General features: G+C 55.1%; 1 protein-coding gene and 3 non-coding genes across 12 annotated transcripts in view; 1 reads left to right on the top strand and 3 right to left on the bottom strand.

Moving 5' to 3' along the window:
* Window positions 1-19,890, bottom strand: part of LOC122389129 (spectrin beta chain, non-erythrocytic 2-like) — a 106,969-nt gene that overhangs the window by 7,206 nt on the left and 79,873 nt on the right. For 5 of the 9 annotated variants that reach the window (XM_043380846.1, XM_043380878.1, XM_043380853.1 and 2 more), the window contains 34 exons: window positions 19,224-19,442; window positions 18,768-18,905; window positions 18,275-18,433; window positions 17,820-17,965; window positions 17,042-17,095; window positions 15,533-15,647; window positions 15,057-15,173; window positions 14,638-14,808; window positions 13,930-14,130; window positions 13,459-13,611; window positions 12,856-13,034; window positions 12,623-12,734; window positions 12,246-12,408; window positions 11,766-11,953; window positions 11,395-11,597; window positions 10,831-11,059; window positions 10,263-10,538; window positions 9,702-9,977; window positions 9,249-9,424; window positions 8,397-8,631; window positions 7,803-8,111; window positions 7,329-7,492; window positions 6,927-7,035; window positions 6,241-6,441; window positions 5,768-5,917; window positions 5,190-5,459; window positions 4,519-4,887; window positions 4,058-4,248; window positions 3,732-3,867; window positions 3,192-3,344; window positions 2,708-2,890; window positions 2,205-2,327; window positions 1,764-1,813; window positions 1,064-1,180 (listed from right to left, as the gene is read on the bottom strand). In XM_043380846.1, coding sequence (XP_043236781.1) covers window positions 1,064-1,180; window positions 1,764-1,813; window positions 2,205-2,327; window positions 2,708-2,890; window positions 3,192-3,344; window positions 3,732-3,867; window positions 4,058-4,248; window positions 4,519-4,887; window positions 5,190-5,459; window positions 5,768-5,917; window positions 6,241-6,441; window positions 6,927-7,035; window positions 7,329-7,492; window positions 7,803-8,111; window positions 8,397-8,631; window positions 9,249-9,424; window positions 9,702-9,977; window positions 10,263-10,538; window positions 10,831-11,059; window positions 11,395-11,597; window positions 11,766-11,953; window positions 12,246-12,408; window positions 12,623-12,734; window positions 12,856-13,034; window positions 13,459-13,611; window positions 13,930-14,130; window positions 14,638-14,808; window positions 15,057-15,173; window positions 15,533-15,647; window positions 17,042-17,095; window positions 17,820-17,965; window positions 18,275-18,433; window positions 18,768-18,905; window positions 19,224-19,442 — 6,035 coding nt within the window. The remainder of the gene's footprint in view (window positions 1-1,063; window positions 1,181-1,763; window positions 1,814-2,204; window positions 2,328-2,707; window positions 2,891-3,191; window positions 3,345-3,731; window positions 3,868-4,057; window positions 4,249-4,518; window positions 4,888-5,189; window positions 5,460-5,767; window positions 5,918-6,240; window positions 6,442-6,926; window positions 7,036-7,328; window positions 7,493-7,802; window positions 8,112-8,396; window positions 8,632-9,248; window positions 9,425-9,701; window positions 9,978-10,262; window positions 10,539-10,830; window positions 11,060-11,394; window positions 11,598-11,765; window positions 11,954-12,245; window positions 12,409-12,622; window positions 12,735-12,855; window positions 13,035-13,458; window positions 13,612-13,929; window positions 14,131-14,637; window positions 14,809-15,056; window positions 15,174-15,532; window positions 15,648-17,041; window positions 17,096-17,819; window positions 17,966-18,274; window positions 18,434-18,767; window positions 18,906-19,223; window positions 19,443-19,890) is intronic. The other 4 variants (XM_043380869.1, XM_043380886.1, XM_043380862.1 and 1 more) reach the window with 2 other exon arrangements.
* Window positions 5,516-5,589, bottom strand: Trnai-aau. Its single transcript has one exon. It is a non-coding gene; the product is annotated as a tRNA-Ile (tRNA).
* Window positions 6,594-6,668, bottom strand: Trnai-aau. The gene has a single exon. It is a non-coding gene; the product is annotated as a tRNA-Ile (tRNA).
* Window positions 8,825-8,898, top strand: Trnai-aau. Its single transcript has one exon. It is a non-coding gene; the product is annotated as a tRNA-Ile (tRNA).

Genomic DNA, 19,890 nt, shown 5'->3' with positions numbered 1-19,890 from the left:
GATAAACGAAAGCTTTTAGCCAATCAGGGCCCACTTTTGAAGCGAAACAAATAGAACCACCAAAATAAGTGCAACATAAATTAACAAGCCAACAAAACATAAATATGAACAACCCAAAAACCGGGAAACCCATTTTTGTACACGATGATATATTAGGGCATGTTATGATTAACGTAAGTATATTTTAGTACAAAATTGCTATTCAAGCCGGCTGCGAGGGGCACCGTATCCAGCTGGCATACAGGGGTCCTTCGCCCACGGACTGAAAGCAAGTCCACCTTTGTACAGCAAATAACTGATCACTGAAAAATAGACCGACTTGCTGGTTCTCGAAGGTCAGAATGGCGACTAAGCCCATTCACATTCCATAGCTTATTCCCACGGGCACTCGAAGGTCACAAGCCCGAACGGAGGCACCGACATTTAATCCCCGACTGACATCGGCCGTTCGTGACAGATATTCCCGTGAATATGTACCCGGCGTAGCGACTTCTGGTTCTAATAAAAAATCCCAATACTAAAACACAATCCCGCGACAACACAGCCCGCAGTCCGCGAACATAGATAATGTGGTGTGATACGTTCTACAGAAGTGAGGCGACTGCCGGGGCAACACAAAACTGTGTAAGCTGGTGAAACAAATGCGTAAGTGAAACGACTGCGCAAGAGTGACAAAAATGTCACTTGTGTAATATCAAAAGTAGGGAAATATAAAATATCCAGTGTGACGACAGGGCAGTGATTGTATGCTGTGTACGCGGAGGCGGGACCGAAAAATCACATCTAGCCAAAATTTACACCAAGCAGCCGAAAATATGCAGGCAAATAAAACTACGCCGAGCCACGAACCAAACAAAACACGAATACACAACCAAGGACCGAGCAGGGTGTCTGTACTGTATCATACCGCATACTGAACAAAACCGGACGGACCGCCCACCGAGCGCGCGCGCGTTAGAGCCAGGCAGCGGCCGGCGAGCAGCACCTAGGGACGCCCGCACCACTAGTCCGCCGTGCCCGGTTAGCGCTAGGCGATCTGAGCGGGCGGCGGAGCGCCAAATACCTCTCGGCGGCCACGTCTGGAAACGAGGCCCGGTGAGTGGGCTGGTGGTTCAGGCTCTCCTGCGACTGGTGTGGGCTCGAGGAGGCGCCCGCGCGCGCCGCCTCCCGGCGCTGGGCGCTGGCCACGCCCGGTCAGGTCAGGTCAGGTCAGTCGGGTCAGGGGCACGGTCCGAGCACAGGGTCAACAGACAGCCAGGCCGGCGGTGGGACGACCGGGCCGGTCCCGTCACTGAGGGAGACCCGTCGTCCCACCGCCGCAGAGCACTACCGGAGCGGCGCAGACTGAGCACAGTCCGTCACATGCGATCAGTTGGTAACACGGCGGGCGCGCAAAACTACACACTGAGAGCCACAGCAGGCGCCCTTACAAGGCGGAAGAGAGCGAGAACAACATACTACACATTGCTCAAAACGTTTTAGTTACAAAAATAGAACCCGAAAGATCGATCACAAGAAAATGTCGGGATTTCGGTTATACACGATACCGATTGCATGCGACGTTCCAATCAAACTCGAAGTCCTTTAGGTTCAAGTAAGAAAAGATGTAACTAAGGCCGTGTCTTTAGTTTACTCTAGTCACCCGAGAACGAGAGACAGCCAGTAAGAAGAGACGTTAGTGACACTGTATTGAAAGACTCCCCAGAGACAGAGCTGGGAGCAGAGACGGCGAGTGTAACAGAGAGGGAGGGAGCTGTCCTCACCTGGGACTGGCGTCTCCCGCCTCGTGTTCCACCTCCAGGTACCGACGCTCCTGAAAACGGAACATCAGCGATCAGCGACAATCGTCGGAAAGGGAATAACACACATGGAACGCGGCGTCAGAATGTTATACATTACAGGACGTGTACCTGGATAACTGCGACATGTTGGTAAATCAGAACGGTTATCATGAAAGATAAAAAGTGCTTACGCAGCCCAATTATCGTCAGCTACCAACCACACTACCAAATACGAGTTTACAGACCATCGCACGCATTGAAAGCACAAGCTGGTCAGGACAATATGTTGGCGTGTAGGTCGGTGCCGTCTGACAATTACCTTAGTGATCCTATCGACCTCCTGTTGCCGAATCTGCCGGAGCCGCTACTGACCCAGACCCGCCCCCTCTGTAATCTTACAGAGAGATGTCTCAGTCCGCTCACCTTAGTGATCCTATCGACCTCCTGTTGCCGGATCTGCCGCAGTCGCTCCTCCTCCCGGCGCTTCTGCTCGGCCACCCGGGCCTCCTCCTCGCGCCGGCGCATCAGCGCGAACGCCTCCTCCAGCTGGGGATAACGAGGGCCGTCAGATGGGGACGGGGCAGTTACACAGCAGACGGGACAGTTGCACAGCGGACGGGACAGTGACACAGAGACGGGGCAGCTACACAGCTGTCAGATGGGGACGGGATATAACCGCTGAGCTGGACCGTGACCGTCAACCGAGACAATCAGAGACTATAGAAATGAACTACTGTTGTGCACCGCCGTTACGAAAGGACCCCCACTATGAACAATCCCACCGATTCTGATATCACACTAGCCGCCTTTTGAGGTGGCAAACGCGACTTCATTTCTAAGCATCTGCAGCCGTCCTAGTCTAGGATCTCACGCTGCCCTTCTCAGCTTCACTACCATCCTCTGAGGCACTCCGTTTCTCTCCTCACCCGTGTGGTACGCCGGAGCGCGTCGAACTTGTCCTCCTGCGACTCGATGGTCTTGAGGAAGTCGTCGTGCCGCCGGATGAGCTCCTCGACCTCGGTGATGCTGGCGCCCACGGCCGGATCGTTCAGCACCGGCTCCCGCGTCTCCAGCCACGACTCCAGCTGCGCGGCGTCGCGCTTGAAAATCTGTAAAAGACACGGGCATGGAACGGGGTGAATTACGAAGGAGCCCAGTCCACTCAGTAATAAGTGAAGAAGATTCTACATTGAGGAAAAAGACTTAACGATCACGGAGAATGAATCACAAAACTGCACGAATATAAAGATTGTAGATTCATGGCCTTCATCAAATAGGTAGTGGTTGAGCACAATCGGTTGAGGGACAAGGAACAATCAATCTTCATATTCCAATCAATTGAAATTCACAACACCTGACAATTAACCCCCGTGCTATATCCGATTCCCCGTCACGAGACCGGCAGCGTACCTGAGTGTCCAGACTCTGTTCGTAGATGTCCTGCCGGTCCTTCCAGGTCTGCGCCAGCAGGTCCCTGCGAGCCCCCAGCACATTGACCTTATCCTGGATGTCGGTAGACATGAAGTGGCCGCTCGATATCAGCTCCTGGCCGCGACTGATGAACTGTGAATGGACGGACGGGCCAGTCAGAGACGGAAACCGAACACTGACCACATCCATTTGCCAGCTTTCAGCAAAATTCAGTGTCAGACTGACCAATCATCAACCACCTCCTCAAACGCAGCGCTTTCTGAGCCCAGATACTGACCGCGTCGACGGCGTCCTGTCGCGTCTGCAGCTCGGCCTGGTACTCGGCGTGTCCCTCCTCCCTCCCCCTTACCGCGTCGACGGCGTCCTGTCGCGTCTGCAGCTCGGCCTGGTACTCGGCGTGTCCCATCCCTCCTCCCTGCCTCCCTCCCCCACTTACCGCGTCGACGGCGTCCTGTCGCGTCTGCAGCTCGGCCTGGTACTCGGCGTGTCCCCTCCTCCCTGCGTCCCTCCCCCACTTACCGCGTCGACGGCGTCCTGTCGCGTCTGCAGCTCGGCCTGGTACTCGGCGTGTCTGGCCAGCAGCGCCTCCGCTCCCGCCACGTCCCGCGCCAGCTCCGGAGCCGTGATCTTGGCCAGCAGCTCGTTAATCCACGCCCTGACGATGGGGTAAACGGTGAGGTTAGCCAACGAGACCCTGGGATGGTAAAAGGTTAATGCTGTTCAACAAGTGATGGAGCGTTGCAGACGGACATAAAAACTAGAATACATTAACAGAAAAAGCTTATCACACAGCAAAGAGAAGACAATATTTCTTTCAGCATTCCCGTGACTCTTCAACCACTCACATGAGGTCTCTGTACTCGTCGAAGTAGGCCTGAATGTTGGCCGCCTGCTCGAGCTTGTCCTTCCTCTGGGCCGACTTGTCGAGCAGATCGTTCCAGGCCTGTACTGTGTCCTCGTGTTTGACGCTGATGTGCTCCCGGGCGTCGGGAAACTGGGAGGCCAGCCGCTTGGCCTCGGCCACCACCTGCTCCACCTGGTATTAGACAGAGAGAACGGACCGGGTAAGAAAGGCATCAACCGCAGCCGGTAAGAACGCATTGCAAGAATAACAGCAACGCAACCAGCTGCATTAAAACAAATGAAATTAGTTGACGTTTCGTCAGTTATATTTCATCATTTATGCTATGCAGCGCAGAAAAAATACTGATATTCAACGATGACAGGTGTGTGTCGTCGCTCGTCCCTCCCCTCTTCATGTGTTATCCCATCAACCCTCGACAACTAACTATTCCGTCGGCCGTACCTGCTCCTTGACGGCGGCCAGGTCGCGCTCGAAGCCCTGGTGTCGGCGCACCAGTGCCTGGATCGAGTCCAGGTCGTGGCCGTAGTCGTCGGTCGAGATGGCCGCCTCCTTCTCGCCAATCCAGGCGATCGTCTCGTCGGCGTCACGGTCGAACACATGCACCTGTTTGGCGCCGGCCAGCGCCTCCTGGCGCGCCTGGGTGAGCTCGCGCAGCTCGTCCCAGCTCTGGCGCAGGTCGGCGGCGCGCTGCAGGATACGCTCCGGCTGCGGGTGACCGCCAGCCACCAGCTGTCGGGCGCTCTCCTCCACAGAGGTGACACGCTCCTCACTGGACTGCAGGCCGCTCAGGAACTGCTCGAACTTGTTTATCTGCCGGAGAAGCGGGCGGGGTGAGTTGGGGGAGACTGATCTTTGGATGCTTAAGTCGTGTATGATCCGACTTAACTCATGTTTTTCTGTCATAATTGACGAAAAAAGGCACGAATCGAAAATATTATCCTGTTAATAGTCGATGACAGCTGGTTCCTTACGATACAAAGTTCTCGCTGCAGTGGACCACTACCACACACGTTACAGGCTCCACGTTACAGGCTCCCTACCATAGTTCGCCGTGTCCTCTCTCGACACTCGCCCACACAACCTCAGCATCAACCCGCGCCGCCATCACTCACCAGCAGTTCGACGTGCTCCACGTCCCTGCCGTAGTCCTCGCTGGCAGCGATCTGCTCCTGGTCGGAGACCCAGGCGGCCGCCTCGTCCGCCTCGGCCAGGAAGCGGAACAGCTGGCCGCTCTGCTGGAGCCGCAGCCGGCGCGTCTCCAGCAGGCCCACCAGCTCGGCGTACTGCTCCTCGAGCCGCGCCTGGCGCGCGCGCATCTGCTCCGTGTCGAAATGGGCGCGGTCCGACAGCCGCTGGCACAGCTGAGATAGCTTGGCGATCACCTGAGAGGGGGGGGGGACGGTCAGGTGTCGCAGCGAGAGGAAAAGGAGCGAACCACTGGCCAGTATGGGGGCCGAACCCATGACATTCGCGTTATTAGCACGACGCTCTAGCCAACTGAGCTAACCGGCCACCGGTGTGTAGCCGAAACAAGCAATGTCACATTTTTTATTTACTTTTTATAACAATTATTCGATCTTTACGCTCTTGCGGCCTCGCCCAGCCGTCATACGCCGGCGCGTCTAGTTGCGGCTCTACGGCCCAGTACCCAGGTAGCAGTCGACAGGCGTGTTCCGACCGCCCAGCTCACCTGGTTGTAGTTGTTGATGTCGCGCTCGACCAGGTCCAGTTTCTTGGTCAGCGACGTCACCGCGTCCCGGTCCTTGCCCGTGTCCGAGGAGGTCAGCAGCGGCTTCCGCTCCCGCATCCACTTGTCTGCCTCCTCAGCCTCCGCGTAGAACTACAAGAAGAAGCGGCAAGGAGTCAAACATGGCAGAAGGACAACAGCGTTACTACCAAGAGCACACGACAAAGGCATCACAACGATATGAGGAGTGGCAATAATAACCACAAACGCTAGGGACAAGACAAACAATAAGATATTCGGTAACATCAAGACTACGACCCTTAGAACAAATCAAATAGCTGAAAAAGCCAACAGTGTTGAAGAGGCCAAAACAATTCCATTAAACGCTCCCGCTATACTTTTACCACAAAAAGATTAGAAGGTGAAGCTATCTAATCCATCACACTCCCTCCCTCAGGCTGCCACAAAATGCCCACCTGTTGCGACTCGGCGGCGTCGAGTAGCCTTAGCCGCCGCACGCTGGCCGCGTCCCGCACGTGGCCGTGCCGATCCTGCAGCTGCCGCCAGCGACGCTCCACCTCCGCAGACGCAAAGTGGTTGGCGCGCATCATCTGCTGCGCCTGGCTGCCCAGCGCCGTGATCACCGGCTCGTGAGACTGGATCTCCGCCTCCAGAGCCTGTAATGAAGGAGAGGGAGTACAGGGTTATGGACGGATCTCCGCATCCAACGGCACCGAGAGGGCATCAGGGGCTGGTTTGCTCTCCGGGCCCCCGGATTTCGAAGGTCTTCAGACCCCGGTGGATCTATCAGAGTCAAAACTACGCCCAATGGCCAGTATGGGGGGTCGAACCCATGACGTTCGCGTTATTAGCACGACGCTCTAACCAACTGAGCTAACCGGCCAACGTCCGGGCGCGATTCAGCGATTTCAGCGCGGGACAGCCGGTAAAAATATCCAAAGCCTAGTACTCTTGCGAATACAGGCGTAGCAGACCTCCAAGTCACGACCCCCGGGCCTGAATCTGCCGTGTAAAGGCAAAAACTACTGTGTGAGGTCAGACTCTGACCTCACACAGTAGTTTTTGCCTTTGCGCAGCAGAAATGGACCCATCCCAAATTCCCTACGCTGTTCCCCTTTCTCACTCCGTCCCAAACACTCACCTGGTGGTTCTTCTGGAGGCTCTGGACCTGGGCCAGGGAGCTGCCCAGGTCCTCCGAGGCCACCAGAGGCTCCTTCTCCGCCAGCCAGCCCAGCTCGTCGTCCACGTCCCTGAGACAGCAGTGGCAAGACGTCAGCACAGGGAGGCGGAACGAGCAAACCATATCCGAGGGTTACCGATCGGGATATCCGTCAGAAGTGACTCATCTGAAGATCAACATTCATAGCGGAAATCCTGGATAAAGAAACGAACTTTGCAAACTAACAGGTATTTCGTTGAACATTCTCCTCATTAATGTCTTTCACCTGACAAACTGAGGCAGTTCGGTGACCTTGTCTGACAGGTCGTTACTCCGGAGCTCCACTGAACTGACAGACTGTGCCTTCTGATTAGCCTTACTGACCTTATGAACTGGTGCAGCTGGGTGGCCTGCTCCAGGTTGTCGCGGCGGATCTGCATGGGCTCGGCCAGCGAGGCGAACCGCTTGACCACGTGGTTGGCGCGCTCCGCCACCTCCTCCCGCTGAAAGTGCTGAGAGCGCGCGAACTGCGCAGCCGTCTCCTTCGCCTGAAACAGAGTGATAAGGAAATTCTCAATCTTACGTCTTATCTTGTAGTATGAATGAGAACATTGATGGAACGAAGTCACGGACAACGAAATTCTGGACGAAAATGTGTGATAGCCTTATCGAGTGCGACACTCACCAAGCTGTATGTAGACTTGTACCGTTATGTGCATCGACAGTCTCGCTGGCATGGTGACAGACTCAACGATTCCCCTCCGTCCTTCACTGCTGCGTACTAAACCCTATTCACCGGCCGTCCCCACACATCCTTCCAATCCGGGCGCGATCACTGCAGCTGTCAGCATTGCCCACCTGCTGTACAGCGTCGGCGTGCGAGTTGATGTCGGCCTCGAGCAGCTGGTGTCGCTTCAGCAGGTTGGCGGCGGCCGTCAGCGAGTCGCCGTGGTCCTCGGAGGCCAGCTGTGACTCCACCTCGTCCATCCAGGCGTCCAGCTCGTCCAACGTGCGATGGAACAGTAGCGCCTGGTAGGCCTCCTGGAGCCGGCGCTTCTTCAGCGACGTCTCGTCCTGCAGCTGGCGCCAGAGCGCCTCCAGCGCGTCCAGCCGCGCCTGGATCTCCATACCGGCGTAATGGCCGGCCGTCATCAGAGCCTCACCCTCCTGTAACGGGGAAGGGGAAGGTGTCATGGTCTGGGGATGAAAGGTTCTACAGGACAGCCTAGGACAAGACACCTAACACCGGCTAAAGCAAGTACAGTCAAACGATATTTTAGGTCAAAGTCGCAGTCAATTACATCTGTAAATGAGCCGGTCCGTTAAGAACAAAATAGAAAAGGTTCTTCTATGACCGTTACGATGATATTATTTGATGTGCACTATAATCCTTTTCCCAAATTCTGTCTACGCCTTGCATCACACCAAGCAGCATCCTACAGACGGTCTCACCTGGTTGACAGCCAGCACGCGTCCGGCGTTGGCCTGCAGCTCGGCCTCGAACGCCTGGTGTTTCTGGATCTTGGACTGCAGGTTGGTGGGGTCGCGGTACGACTCGTCGCAAGCCACCTGCATCTTCTCGCCGAGCCACGTCTCCGACTCGTAGATGTTGCGCAGGAAGCGCTGCAGCTGTAGTGACTCGGCCAGACGCTGCTCGCGCACCAGCGACGACTCCTTGATACGGTCCCTGCGGCCGACGGAAATGAGTGAGTGAGGACGGACGCTCGGTGAGCGCAGAGCTACCTACCAGATGAATTAATCAGCACAGGGATGGGTCCGCAAATCACGGCACAAATAATATAGTTAACTAGCCGAAACTTGCTTCAAGGAGCTTTTCTGTCAGAAAATGTTTGAAAAAGGTTCTTAACCCAGCCCTCGCCGGCCGGTTAGCTCAGTTGGTTAGAGCGTCGTGCTAATAACGCGAATGTCGTGGGTTCGACCCCCACACTGGCCAGTCCGATCTTTATTTCCTCCAGTCTCATAACAGTTTCATAATTTCATGGATAGTTTCCAGGGTCCAGACTCTCCCCCGTCCCACCCAGAGTGTCCCACCTGCCCCTCTCTACTGACTGACAGACCGTTCCACACTGCGCGACCCGGTGGTATCCATGCAGACCTCGTTCGTACAGACGGCGCCTTACCTCTGACATCAGTCTGACCTGACCACGCTCTTCCAAATATCCTTTGAAGGTTTGACAGATGGCGGAATCTGACCTGACCTTCCCGGTCACCCCGCTACCCATCCACTATCTGACATAAGTCGGTCCCGGCTTTCACCGAGTCCCTCTGCGTCCCCATTCTCACCTCCTCTGGCAGACGGCCTGCAGCGTCTCCTGAATGGCCTCCGAGTCGTAGTGTTTGGCGGCCACCAGCTGCACCGCAGACTGCTCCAGCTCGTCCACGCGGCTCGCCTGCGCCGCGAACGTCTTCTCGAAGCTCTTGTGTTTCTTCATCAGCGCCTCCACGCTGGCGATCGAGTCCTTCGGGCGGGACGGATAGTGGTCAGAGACGGGCATCGGCTCAGACGGAGTGGCGGAACAGAGATGTGCAAAGCGACATAAGTGTGAGAACTGAGAATCAAAAGCACCTAATCCGGAGATATTAAAGTGTTTTACTGGGGCAATCAAACCCCCAAATAAAAAATCAGGTTTCGTCTTTTATCCGGCTCGAAGTCCACTACAGAGTGACTCTGTTATTCAGCACGCGCACCCTACAGACCCAAAGCCGTCAAATCACGAACCGGCCCCGCTGTCTCACCCCGAGGTCGTCGTTGTTGAGGAAGGCCTCCTTGCCGGCCAGCCAGGCGTGCGCCTGCTGCGCCTGCCGGTCGAACAGCTGGCGCTGGTGTGCCTGCGTCAGCTGGTGGCGGCGCTCCTCCCAGCTGGCACCCAGCGTGCGCCGCAGCTCCTCCAGCTGCGCCAGAGACGTCTCCACCTCGTCACGCGCGTAGTGCTGCTCCTGCACCAGCTTGTGGCCAAAGTCTTTGAGCGCCTTGAACGCCTCCTGGCGGCCGTCCATCTCCGCCTTACGCTCCTAGGAGGGGAAAGATAGGAGAGGTCAGCGGGGAATTACATGATTTATGACTGCTACAAATTTAAGCACGAATAAATTAGCCACGAAAATATTTTGAGTAATGACTCAACAAACATACGACTGCAATGTGATACATACGATGCAGATTGATGCATGTGAGCTAACAAAAAAAAAAAAAAAAAAACAGCTGTAGCTGATCCGACTTATCACATGACACTCCAAAAGACACCCACACCTCACGCCACCATTCCAGTCCCCTCCACTTCTTCACTCCCTCTGGCTCACCTGGTGGAGCTGCAGCAGCTCCTCGGCCCTCTCTGCATCCCCGCCGTCGTGGCTGGCGGCCATGCGGCTCATCATGTCGGCCACCCAGGCCTCGAGCTCTCGGCGGTCGGCGTGGAACTTTTGCAGCGTGTAGGAGGAGGCGAGCAGCGTGCGCCGGTTCTCGCAGCTGGTCTGCAGCCGGCGCCAGCTGTCCTGCACCACCTGCAGCCGGGCGCGGATCGGCGCCGCACGGTCCGCGTACTTCTGCATCAGACGACGCGCCTCGGCGTCGTGCTCCTGAGAGCGAGAAACGAGGAGTTAGAAACAAAAGGAAATAATTGTTCGATGATGACAACGATTACGCTTCATCATCGCTCGGACTGGTCATTGACGTCCATCGGGAGGAGCTGAAAGACGGTCAACAGTGCTCTTTTAAGTACCTCCCTTTTACTAAGATAGTTTTCATAACCTAAGTTGGTCAAATATACCGTCATTACCAAAGGTTAAAGAGCTCATCGTCCCTCGGACCTCCTCTGCTGCAGCTTTGCCATGACGTGTAGGCAGTCGGCACCTCTCCCTCGATCCCCACCTTGAGTTTTCCGTCGATGGCGGTCATGTCTCGCTCGGCGGCCTCCTGTTTGCGCTGCAGAGCCTCCACTGAGCCGAGGTCCTTGCCCGTCTCCTCGGAGGAGAGTGAGAGCGCCTTCTCCTGGATGCGTTCGGCAGTGTCGGCCAGATCTCGGTAGAAGGCGTGCACCTCGAGAGCGGCGGCCAGCTGCTCGCGGTACGACGAGAGCGCGCCCTGCAGCGACTTCCACCTGTGAGGAGGAGAGAGGGAGAGGGGGTTAGGCCAGAGTGCCACGCAGGAGCAGAGCTGGACAAACTTTCGGACCGTAGTGCGCGGTTGTCTATCGGTCGAGCTATAATAAACCGGATGCCGAGAACGAAAGAGAATGGTGTGGTTGTCGATCCCCTAGAAATTTCGGCGTTCAACTATTTATGGAGCGAAACATTTACGTCAATTATCTACAATCACTTAAATGAAGCAGCTCTTTTACAATTCAAATAAAGCTCTGTTAAAATTAGATCAAACTTCCAGCAAAAAAAAAAAAAAAAAAAAACTCAACACCCCCTCGAGCAGTGAAGTCCGTACCTCTGGTTGAGCTCGTCGCGTTTCTGCTGCACGGCCCGGTTGTCGCCCTGGCCCTGACGGATCAGCTTGTCGGCCAGCGCGTTCATGTTCTTGATGCGCACGTCGTCGACGCGCATGTCCGAGTCGACATCGTCGAGCCGTCGCTGCAGCGCCTGGCAGTGCTCGTAGTCGCGGCCCATCTCGGCCGCTTGCACCAGCATGTCCTGCGGGAGAGTGACATAGCACGACGGGGTGACAACAGTGACTTAGAGGCTGGTGCGAGACTGAGGTATGGTTGAATGGGAACTGAGACTGAGGTGGGGCATCCATCCCGCCAATAATCCATCTTTTCAACGCATCCATACAACTATCGAGCATTACGTCAATCTTACCTTGTCTCGGATCCAGGCCTCGACCTTTTCGACCTGGTTGTTGAAGTCGAGGATGTCCTGCGCCTCCTCGAGTCCGCGTCCGCGCGAGGCGCTCTCGGCCAGCAGCTGCTGCCAGCTGGCCAGCAGGGCGTCCAGCTGCTGCCGGATCTCCCGCGAGCTCAGGTGCTTCTGCTGCAGCAGCTTGTCACCTGGGGATAGGAAGGGAGGTGCTAGTTAGATGCTATCCTTACTGCATCACAATCAAGATCAGCTCGCCAGCGATAGTCGAACAAACAGCAGCGGACAGTGCCCCGCAAATAGGTACAAACGCTAGTCTTGATATTAATATCCCATTCTACATCGGTTAATTGTAAATGCAATCGACGAAACTCAACTGACCAATTAACGGAAGAGAAGGCTGAGAAGTCTATCCCTCTCCATCAGTTCCCGACAGTCACTTTCCGTCAGCCTTTCTCCCCCCGGCCGTTCCCTGTCGCTCACCCTTGTCCTTGATCTCGGCGATGCGGGGCTTGTTGGCAGTAAGCTCGGCCTCGAACGTCTGGTGCTTCTGCAGCTTCTTGATCTTCTCCTCCAGACTGGTGACGTCAGTGCCAGCCTTCTCCGCCTCCAGGGCCTTCTTTTTCTCGGCAATCCACATCTCCGCCTGAGAGAGCACCAGGTGTCAGGGGCGGAGAAGGATGATATGGGATGCTACGGCGTAAATAATCAACGTTGAATGCAGCGGCACACTGGATTCGATTATGCCAGATATTTATTCCAATTGGTAAAAAAGGTTTAGTTATATTCTGGCAGGAAAAAGTATGTATGAAGACTAACCAGCAACCAGCTTAGTACGGTGCGAAGTCGGTTCAACTCACCTCCATGCAGTCCCTGAGGAACTGGACGTGCAGCAGCGAGTCGTTGAGGCCGCGGCGCCGCTCCGCAGCCAGGTCGCTGACCTTCTTCCTCCGTGTCACACACTCGTCCAACCTAGAAGACGGGGCCGGACAGGGATATCAGTACAGATGTTAACTGGGATCCCACAGCAAACTAGACCCATTTAGGCCATAACACTCACCATTCGTCACGTTATCATTACCGCTGATCTCACCTCTGTTTGATCTCCGGGCTGCGGAAGTGGTTCTGCTGCAGCAGCTTGCTGCCGTGCTCGCTCAGCTGCTGTAGCCGGTCGTTCTGCACTCCCACCAGCCGGTCCAGCGCCTCCTGACGGCGCACCTCGGCCTCCACAGAATCCACCGTGCTGCCAAACTCGGCCTTCGACAGCGCCGCCTGCACGGACGGTGACAAGAATTAGTACTGAATAAGTCCGCGTCACTCGACACCGACCTATGCAGAGTCTGGGACTATCCGGTAATGACTTAGGAAAAACAATGCTGTAGCATGTGTATGTGTATGCCAATCAGTAACCACATCTATCGTTGACTGTATTATCAAAATCGATCGTTACTCAGCCAGCTCCTTAAAGTCAAACGTCACAGCGTCCAAATACCGCCACCCCCCCCCCCCGCCGTCGATCCCTCACACCACAGCTGATTCCCTCCCATGACCCCAGTGAAGGGCTCCGCGCCCACCCACCTCCTGCTGGCCGCTGGCCGAGTCCAGGTTCTTGGCGTACTCGATCACTCCCACCCCAGCCGCTGTTAATAGCCTCCCCAGCCCAGCTGCTGTCTAACGGTCCCGGTCCCCCACGCACCTCCTGCTGGCCGCTGGCCGAGTCCAGGTTCTTGGCGTCGCGCAGGAAGAAGTGGTAGTCGATCAGCTGGTCCAGGTAGATCTTGCGCTGCTGCCAGGCGGCGTGTAGCTTCTTCCGCTCCTCCAACACCTGCTCCAGGCGCTCCTGCACCTCCTGAGGAGACAGGAGAGAAGGCGGGGTCAGCAGAACGGCACAGGGTGAGCCGGGACCCGGCGGTAGAGTGAAACCCCTATCTGCAGCTCAAGCGGTCGGCAAAGTGCAACGAGCATTAAGAAAAGCGCGACATTATTCGGAGTTACAGCGACCAACTGAAACTACTAACGACAGCAATCGAGCGAGATAACGACCGGTATAACATTTTTACGTTAATTTAGCTCCAGCGGACTCAGAACCAACACAATATAATAAGAACTCTAAACTCAGCTCGGCATTGCTATATAGCCGGAACTCCACACTAGCCCCAAGACTGACCTGAGCGGCGTAGTGCTGGTCCTGGATCATGGCGTCGGCCATCTGCACCAGTCCCGTAAAGTTCTCCTCTCGGGCCTCCACCTCCGCCTTCACTCGGTCGTGCTCGGTCTTGAGCGCCTGCGCGCTGGCCGCGTCCCTGACCGCCTCCTCGGTCATCATGCCGGCGCGTAGGTCACCGGACCAGGTCATCAGATCGCGGCCCTGGAACAGAGCGACAGGTCAGGGCACTGGGAGACTCAGTGGATCATCATACCGGAGCGCAGGTCACCGGACCAGGTCATCAGATCGCGGCCCTGGAACCGTGAGCGACAGGTCAGCACGCGCAGGTCACCGGACCAGGTCATCAGGTCGCGGCCCTGGGGAGGTGAGCGGCGGGTCAGCGCGATAGGTCACCGGACCAGGTCATCAGATCGCGGCACTGAGGAGGTGAGCGACGCGTTAGCGCGATAGGTCACTCATTGGGTCATCATACCAGCGCGCAGGTCACCGGACCAGGTCATCAGATCGCGGCCCTGGGGAGGTGGACGGTGAGTCAGCACACTGGAAAACTCAGCCGATCAGTATAAGTGCTTCTAAAAATGGCCACCGCGGTTCCTATCTGACACTCTCAGTACAGACCCGATTTATGTGCCGACGGAACATGGCGGGACGGAGCTGCCCTGCGTGAGGAACCCCTGCCGCAGCTCTAGACGGTACCTATTTACTAACCTGCGTGAGGAATCGCTGCAGCTCCAGGCTGGCCTGCAGCTCCTCCTTGCGCTGGGCGGCGCGCTGGTGCAGCTGGTCCCAGCTGGTGACCACCAAACGCTGCTGGTCGGCGATGTGCTCGGCGTTGGTCGGGTACGACTCCTGCAGCCGCGCAGAGTCGTTCACCAGAACCTGTCACACACAGAGATGGTCAGACGGGTCGGGTACGACTCCTGCAGCCGCGCAGAGTCGTTCACCAGCACCTGGCGTAAATACAAATACACAGAGATTGTCAGGCAGGAACATATTAACTGATGTGAGTTGATTAACTGATTAACTCAAAGTAGATTCCGAGTTACGGCTCGCACTGGTTTCACCCCCAGCCGTGAGTCAGACCCAGCCACGTCCCCATCCAGCAGAGGATCACCGCCAATTCTCACCTGAAGCTGCGCCTCCAGGGCGACCAGGTCGTTCTCGAAGCCCTCGTGTCGTCGGATCAGGGCGTGGACGGCCTGCAGACTGCGGCCCAGGTCGTCCGGAATCTGCGCGTACTTCTCCTGATGACCAGACGACGTACAATAAGTCAGGAATGGATGGACAGAAGTGCGAGCACAGTCCGCTGGCGCCATCATCAGTATCACGTATGACTCAATTAGAGGTTGGTCGGAAGAATATACGCTCCATTACGAACAGAACAAAACGTGAACGACGACTATAACACAGGACATCCTGCATAAATGAGGCGTCCCTGAATCCCTTCCAATTTATTTTGCATGGCCATTGGTCATGCCAACTCTCGTAGCGCGCCAGGTTCCAATCTCAACAGCCGCTATCTTCCTGACCTATACGCGTACCGCAAGAGCCGCCCTTGAGCCACCCCCTATCCTGTCCTTGCCAAGTCTCTGACTTGGCTGACCTGAATCCTTTGGAGGGCCTCTGCGACGTCCCTGTTGAATCTGTGCAGCTCTCCGGCGGCCGTCAGCTTCTCCTCGCGTGCGTCCATCATCTCCAGCAGCTGCACCCACTGGCCCCTGATTCGGAGGGAAGAGGACACTGTCAGCAGCTGCACCCACTGGCCCCTGATTCGGAGGGAAGAGCGGAATGACGGCGTCAGGGGGACGGTGGCAGCCAGTTGGCAGGAACGGTCGGTGATTCTTTTGGATGGTGCTAACAAAATGATGACGGCGAACGAATGTAAATACACATATAACGTAACTAATGTAACTAACTAAATGGCAATCGAGAGCGGAATCTTCATTGGCTGCAAATGCACCTTCTACTCATACCTCGCGTAATAAACCGGCAGTTAAAAGGCAGCCATACGGAGCACCCTGGCCCGGTTCATCAGTCTCAGTGGACGGAATATAACGTACGCCATCTGATTATGCGGAATTAGCTGCGCACCAAAACCGGCGAGACTGGCAGTTTGTCAGACAGTTTGTCGGCCCCCCGCAACTGGCATTGCAGGGGGGGGGGGGGGGGGGGGGCGACGGATGGACACAGCGCGCGGGGACGAAACACAAGGCGTCAGTGATGTCTGTCGCAGGCAACGGCGACGAAACGGCAGCGCAAGCGACACACTGGCGGTATGTAATCCACGTTCTCAGTGCTATAAGCATACCTATCATGTGTTTTACGCAAACATACCGTCCCGGTTCACCTTCTTCCGTGACATCAATGGAAAGTCATTTATCTTATAAGTACAATTCACCAGCACCCCATTTCTTAGCTAAACGCAATAAATCCGGCCCCACAACACCACTTTTGTTCCCGGACACCAAACACATTATGTGAATTGGTGACTGGTGTTCATATGTGCAGCTAACTACTTAGTGGCGGTGGTGGGACAGAACAACGGTGAAAAGATTCACTGACGTGACTAGCTACACTATGACCGTGACTTCAGAGTACGATAAATGTGCATTGTGCGGAATAAATCTTACCAATCACGATAATACTGTCGCACATACCCCAAGTGATTGCTGCAGTTCATGTCCCTCTATTTACAATGTGTTGTGCGCACAAAACATGATGCCACTTGCCAGAAAGACCTGTTGATAATTGCACTTGCTTTCAGTGAGTAAAATACATGCATATGCTACGCTAGTGCGACGCCACTGGAGGCAAACTTGTTCTTCAGAAACCGAAAACGTCATGCTAAGTGGCGAAAACAACAAAATACTCCAAACCATGCATATCATCAACCATCAAAACCGTTTTAAACAATAAAAACACACAGACAAGAAGTAGAATCTACAGAAGCAGCAATAGTAACAGCGTCAGCAGCCAGAGTTGAACATCACCTGCACCTGAAAACCGTCCAGAAGCGAGCGGTATGAACAGCGGCAGAAGCGTGACGAGCTGCGCTCCGCAGAGGCGGCACACAGCAGCTGCGGGCGGGCTGCACACACTGGCGGCGTCTTACCTGACCACCTCGTGCCGCTTGGCCACGTCCTGGGCATCCTCATTGCGGCCCGGCCTGTCAGTCACACCCCGGCGGGGAGAGGGACGGAGACGGAGAGAGAGAGAGGGAGAGAGTCACAGCGCGCCCACCACACGCCACCGCGGCCCGCCAGATGGGTTAGCGGCCGCACAGCCCGCCAGAGACAGAGGGACGGAGGCGGTTAGAGGGGAGAGAGCACAGATGTACCGAGAAAACATTCAGAAAGGAAAACAACCAGCGGGGTTAATACAGAACATAAATCAAGGTTAAAAGATGGGTTGCACAAAAGTATATTCGAAAAATAGCTTTACGAAGGTGAAGGTGAAATATTAAATGATAAAATAAGAGTAAAAAAATGGGTATCCAACAGGACGCTGCAAGGATTTCTCATCACTATCATATCTCTAATCTAACACCAACCGCGAGAGCCGATCTGGACATGCATTCGCGCCGATCTATTCAATAGGGGTCTAACTAAACAAATCATATAAGTACTGCACAATATACTTGCAAAACTACGAGCAAGTCGACCTACTTCGCATCCCTACACAAGCTCAACAATACGCTCGCAAATCAATCTATGAAAATCATGGCTCGCTACATCTCTCAGCTACAAGAGACACCGAAAAGTATATAAAATTACTGTTTTCTAAAACAAAAAATAATGATTTTCTCATCGTCATCCACCTCTGCACCTGTGTGTTGGTCTCGGCCTGGTCCCGGTCCCGGTCCCGGTCTGGTCTCTCGGTCCCGGTCTCACCTGAGCTGGTCCTGACGGCGGTCCATGTCAGCAGCGTACGGGTTCTCGTTGGCAATCAGCTTCTTGGCCAGCTCGTCGCACTGGTTGAAGCGCTCTGAGCCCGCCTCGACGCGATGCTTCAGGTCCTCGAACTTGTTACGGAGCAGCTGCAGAAGCGAGCGAGCGGCTGACAGTGTCAAAGAGGTGGACATTGGACACGATAGACTTATGACGGAGATGGAGCAACGATACTAGGCGAAAACTGAGGTGAGCGACCACATTGAAAACAACGGTGAAATCATGTAATAAGGCATGACTGCACACGGAGATTTTCTAAGTCATCTCAAAGTCGACAGTCAACGTCAAAAACACCGTTTTCCTCTATATCGAAATAAACAGTCAGCTCACGTTTACATCTAGTGTTTGCAGTTTTATAATTCCGCAGCCTCCAGTCCCACTCCCGACTCTGTTCTCACCAGCAGGTGCTCGAAGTCTGTGCCGTAGTCCTCGCTGGCAGCCGTCTGCAGCTGCTCGGCGATCCAGCGCTCCAGGTCGTCACTCTCTCGGAAATACTCGTGCCGATGTTTGCTGTCCATCAGTCGCTGGCGGCGCTGGGTGGCCAGCCGCTGGGTGTCCTGTGGGGCGGGCAGGTCGAGAACGTCACATACAGGTTACAGTGGGGATTACTGAGTGGCCAGGCGCTGGGTGTCCTGTGGGGCGGGCAGGTCGGAAGAGTTACAGTCAGGATACAATGGAGAGCGGACTGGTGAAATACGGTAAGTAAAATTATAGTTATTGCAAGTGATCAGACGGTCAGTTGGATTCGCAAACATTACATTTATTTTGAAATCGGCTGCCCTTCGAATTTTCAGGTGTCGAGTTACAGACGCTGTGAGCACTTTGAGCTCTGTCCAGGCAGCAGCCCTTGAGACGATTATCACCCCATAATTATCGGTGTTCGCACGTCACCTTGAGCTGCTGGTTGATGAGCTGCTGCCGCTGCTGGATCATCTTGGCGTCGGGGTGGCTGGCCTTGACCATGGCGTCTCCGACGGAGCTCATCTCTTTCACCAGGCCGGCGTACGAGTCCAGCTCCAGCTCCAGCGCCTGTCAGCAGATGTGAGAGTCAGTGGATTGAGTCAGACAGAGCCAGGACGGGTGGGAACTTCGCGAGATACTTACTTCACAGGCGGATGAACCTTGCGCAGTAAAAAAGTATCACAAAATTGCAGCGCAAAACACAAAATTATTCATCAACAGCCGCAGCATGCCATCGTCGCGCTCAAACAAGCCGGTCGAAGTACGATCACATCATACTTGGGAATGGGAGCTATCCATAAAGACAAATCATCCCGCCTGCAGCTCTGTGACATCTCGCGAGTCCCTAACAACTTTAGACCATCTCCGCCAAACCCATTCACCGACCTTGTGTTTGGTGAGCAGTTTGACGGCGGCGTCCTCGTCCTTGCCGAAGTCGCTGCCGGTCAGCACGTTGGTCTTCTCGGCCATCCAGCTCTCCACCTCGTCGGCGTCTGCGAAGAAGCGCTGGGCGGCCAGGTTGAGCTGGAGCCGGCCGGCGCGTCGCGCCGCCGCCGAGTGCAGGTCGTCCCAGGCCGTCTGCAGCTGACGGCAACGCTCCACGATCTGAAACGGGAAAAGGATAACAGTCTTCATTTCCATTCCCACATTCACAGGTCAAAGCGCGGACACGTCAGACATTTAGGCTTTCAGTCCTATTAACCCGCGCCCCAGTGGCGGTCTCCGCCAACTTCGCCCTAGTGAGGGGGGGCATATGTTACCACCCACCTCTAACTCAAAAACTAAGAGGGCTAGAAAGACGCGGTGAAAAGCAGTCGATAGCTCTTGATGGGCACGTTTGAAAGTATTTCGGTCATTTTTCATCTTAGAGCAATATTGGGGTCACCAGAGGTCATCAAAGGTCAAAATTTGCGAATTGTCATTATATTTTTCAGAAAACATGCCATTATCTCAGGAACTATGATAGCTAGAAAAACGCTGGGAAAAGCAATCGATAGCTTTTGAACTCTTCTTTTGATAAGGTCATCATCAAAAATGACCTCAGGTCAACGGT

This window comes from Amphibalanus amphitrite, unplaced genomic scaffold (genome assembly GCF_019059575.1).
Source record: "Amphibalanus amphitrite isolate SeventyFive unplaced genomic scaffold, NRLGWU_Aamphi_draft 000019F_arrow, whole genome shotgun sequence".
In the NCBI taxonomy this organism is placed as follows: domain Eukaryota; kingdom Metazoa; phylum Arthropoda; class Thecostraca; order Balanomorpha; family Balanidae; genus Amphibalanus; species Amphibalanus amphitrite.
This window is presented reverse-complemented; position numbering and strand designations above follow the sequence as displayed.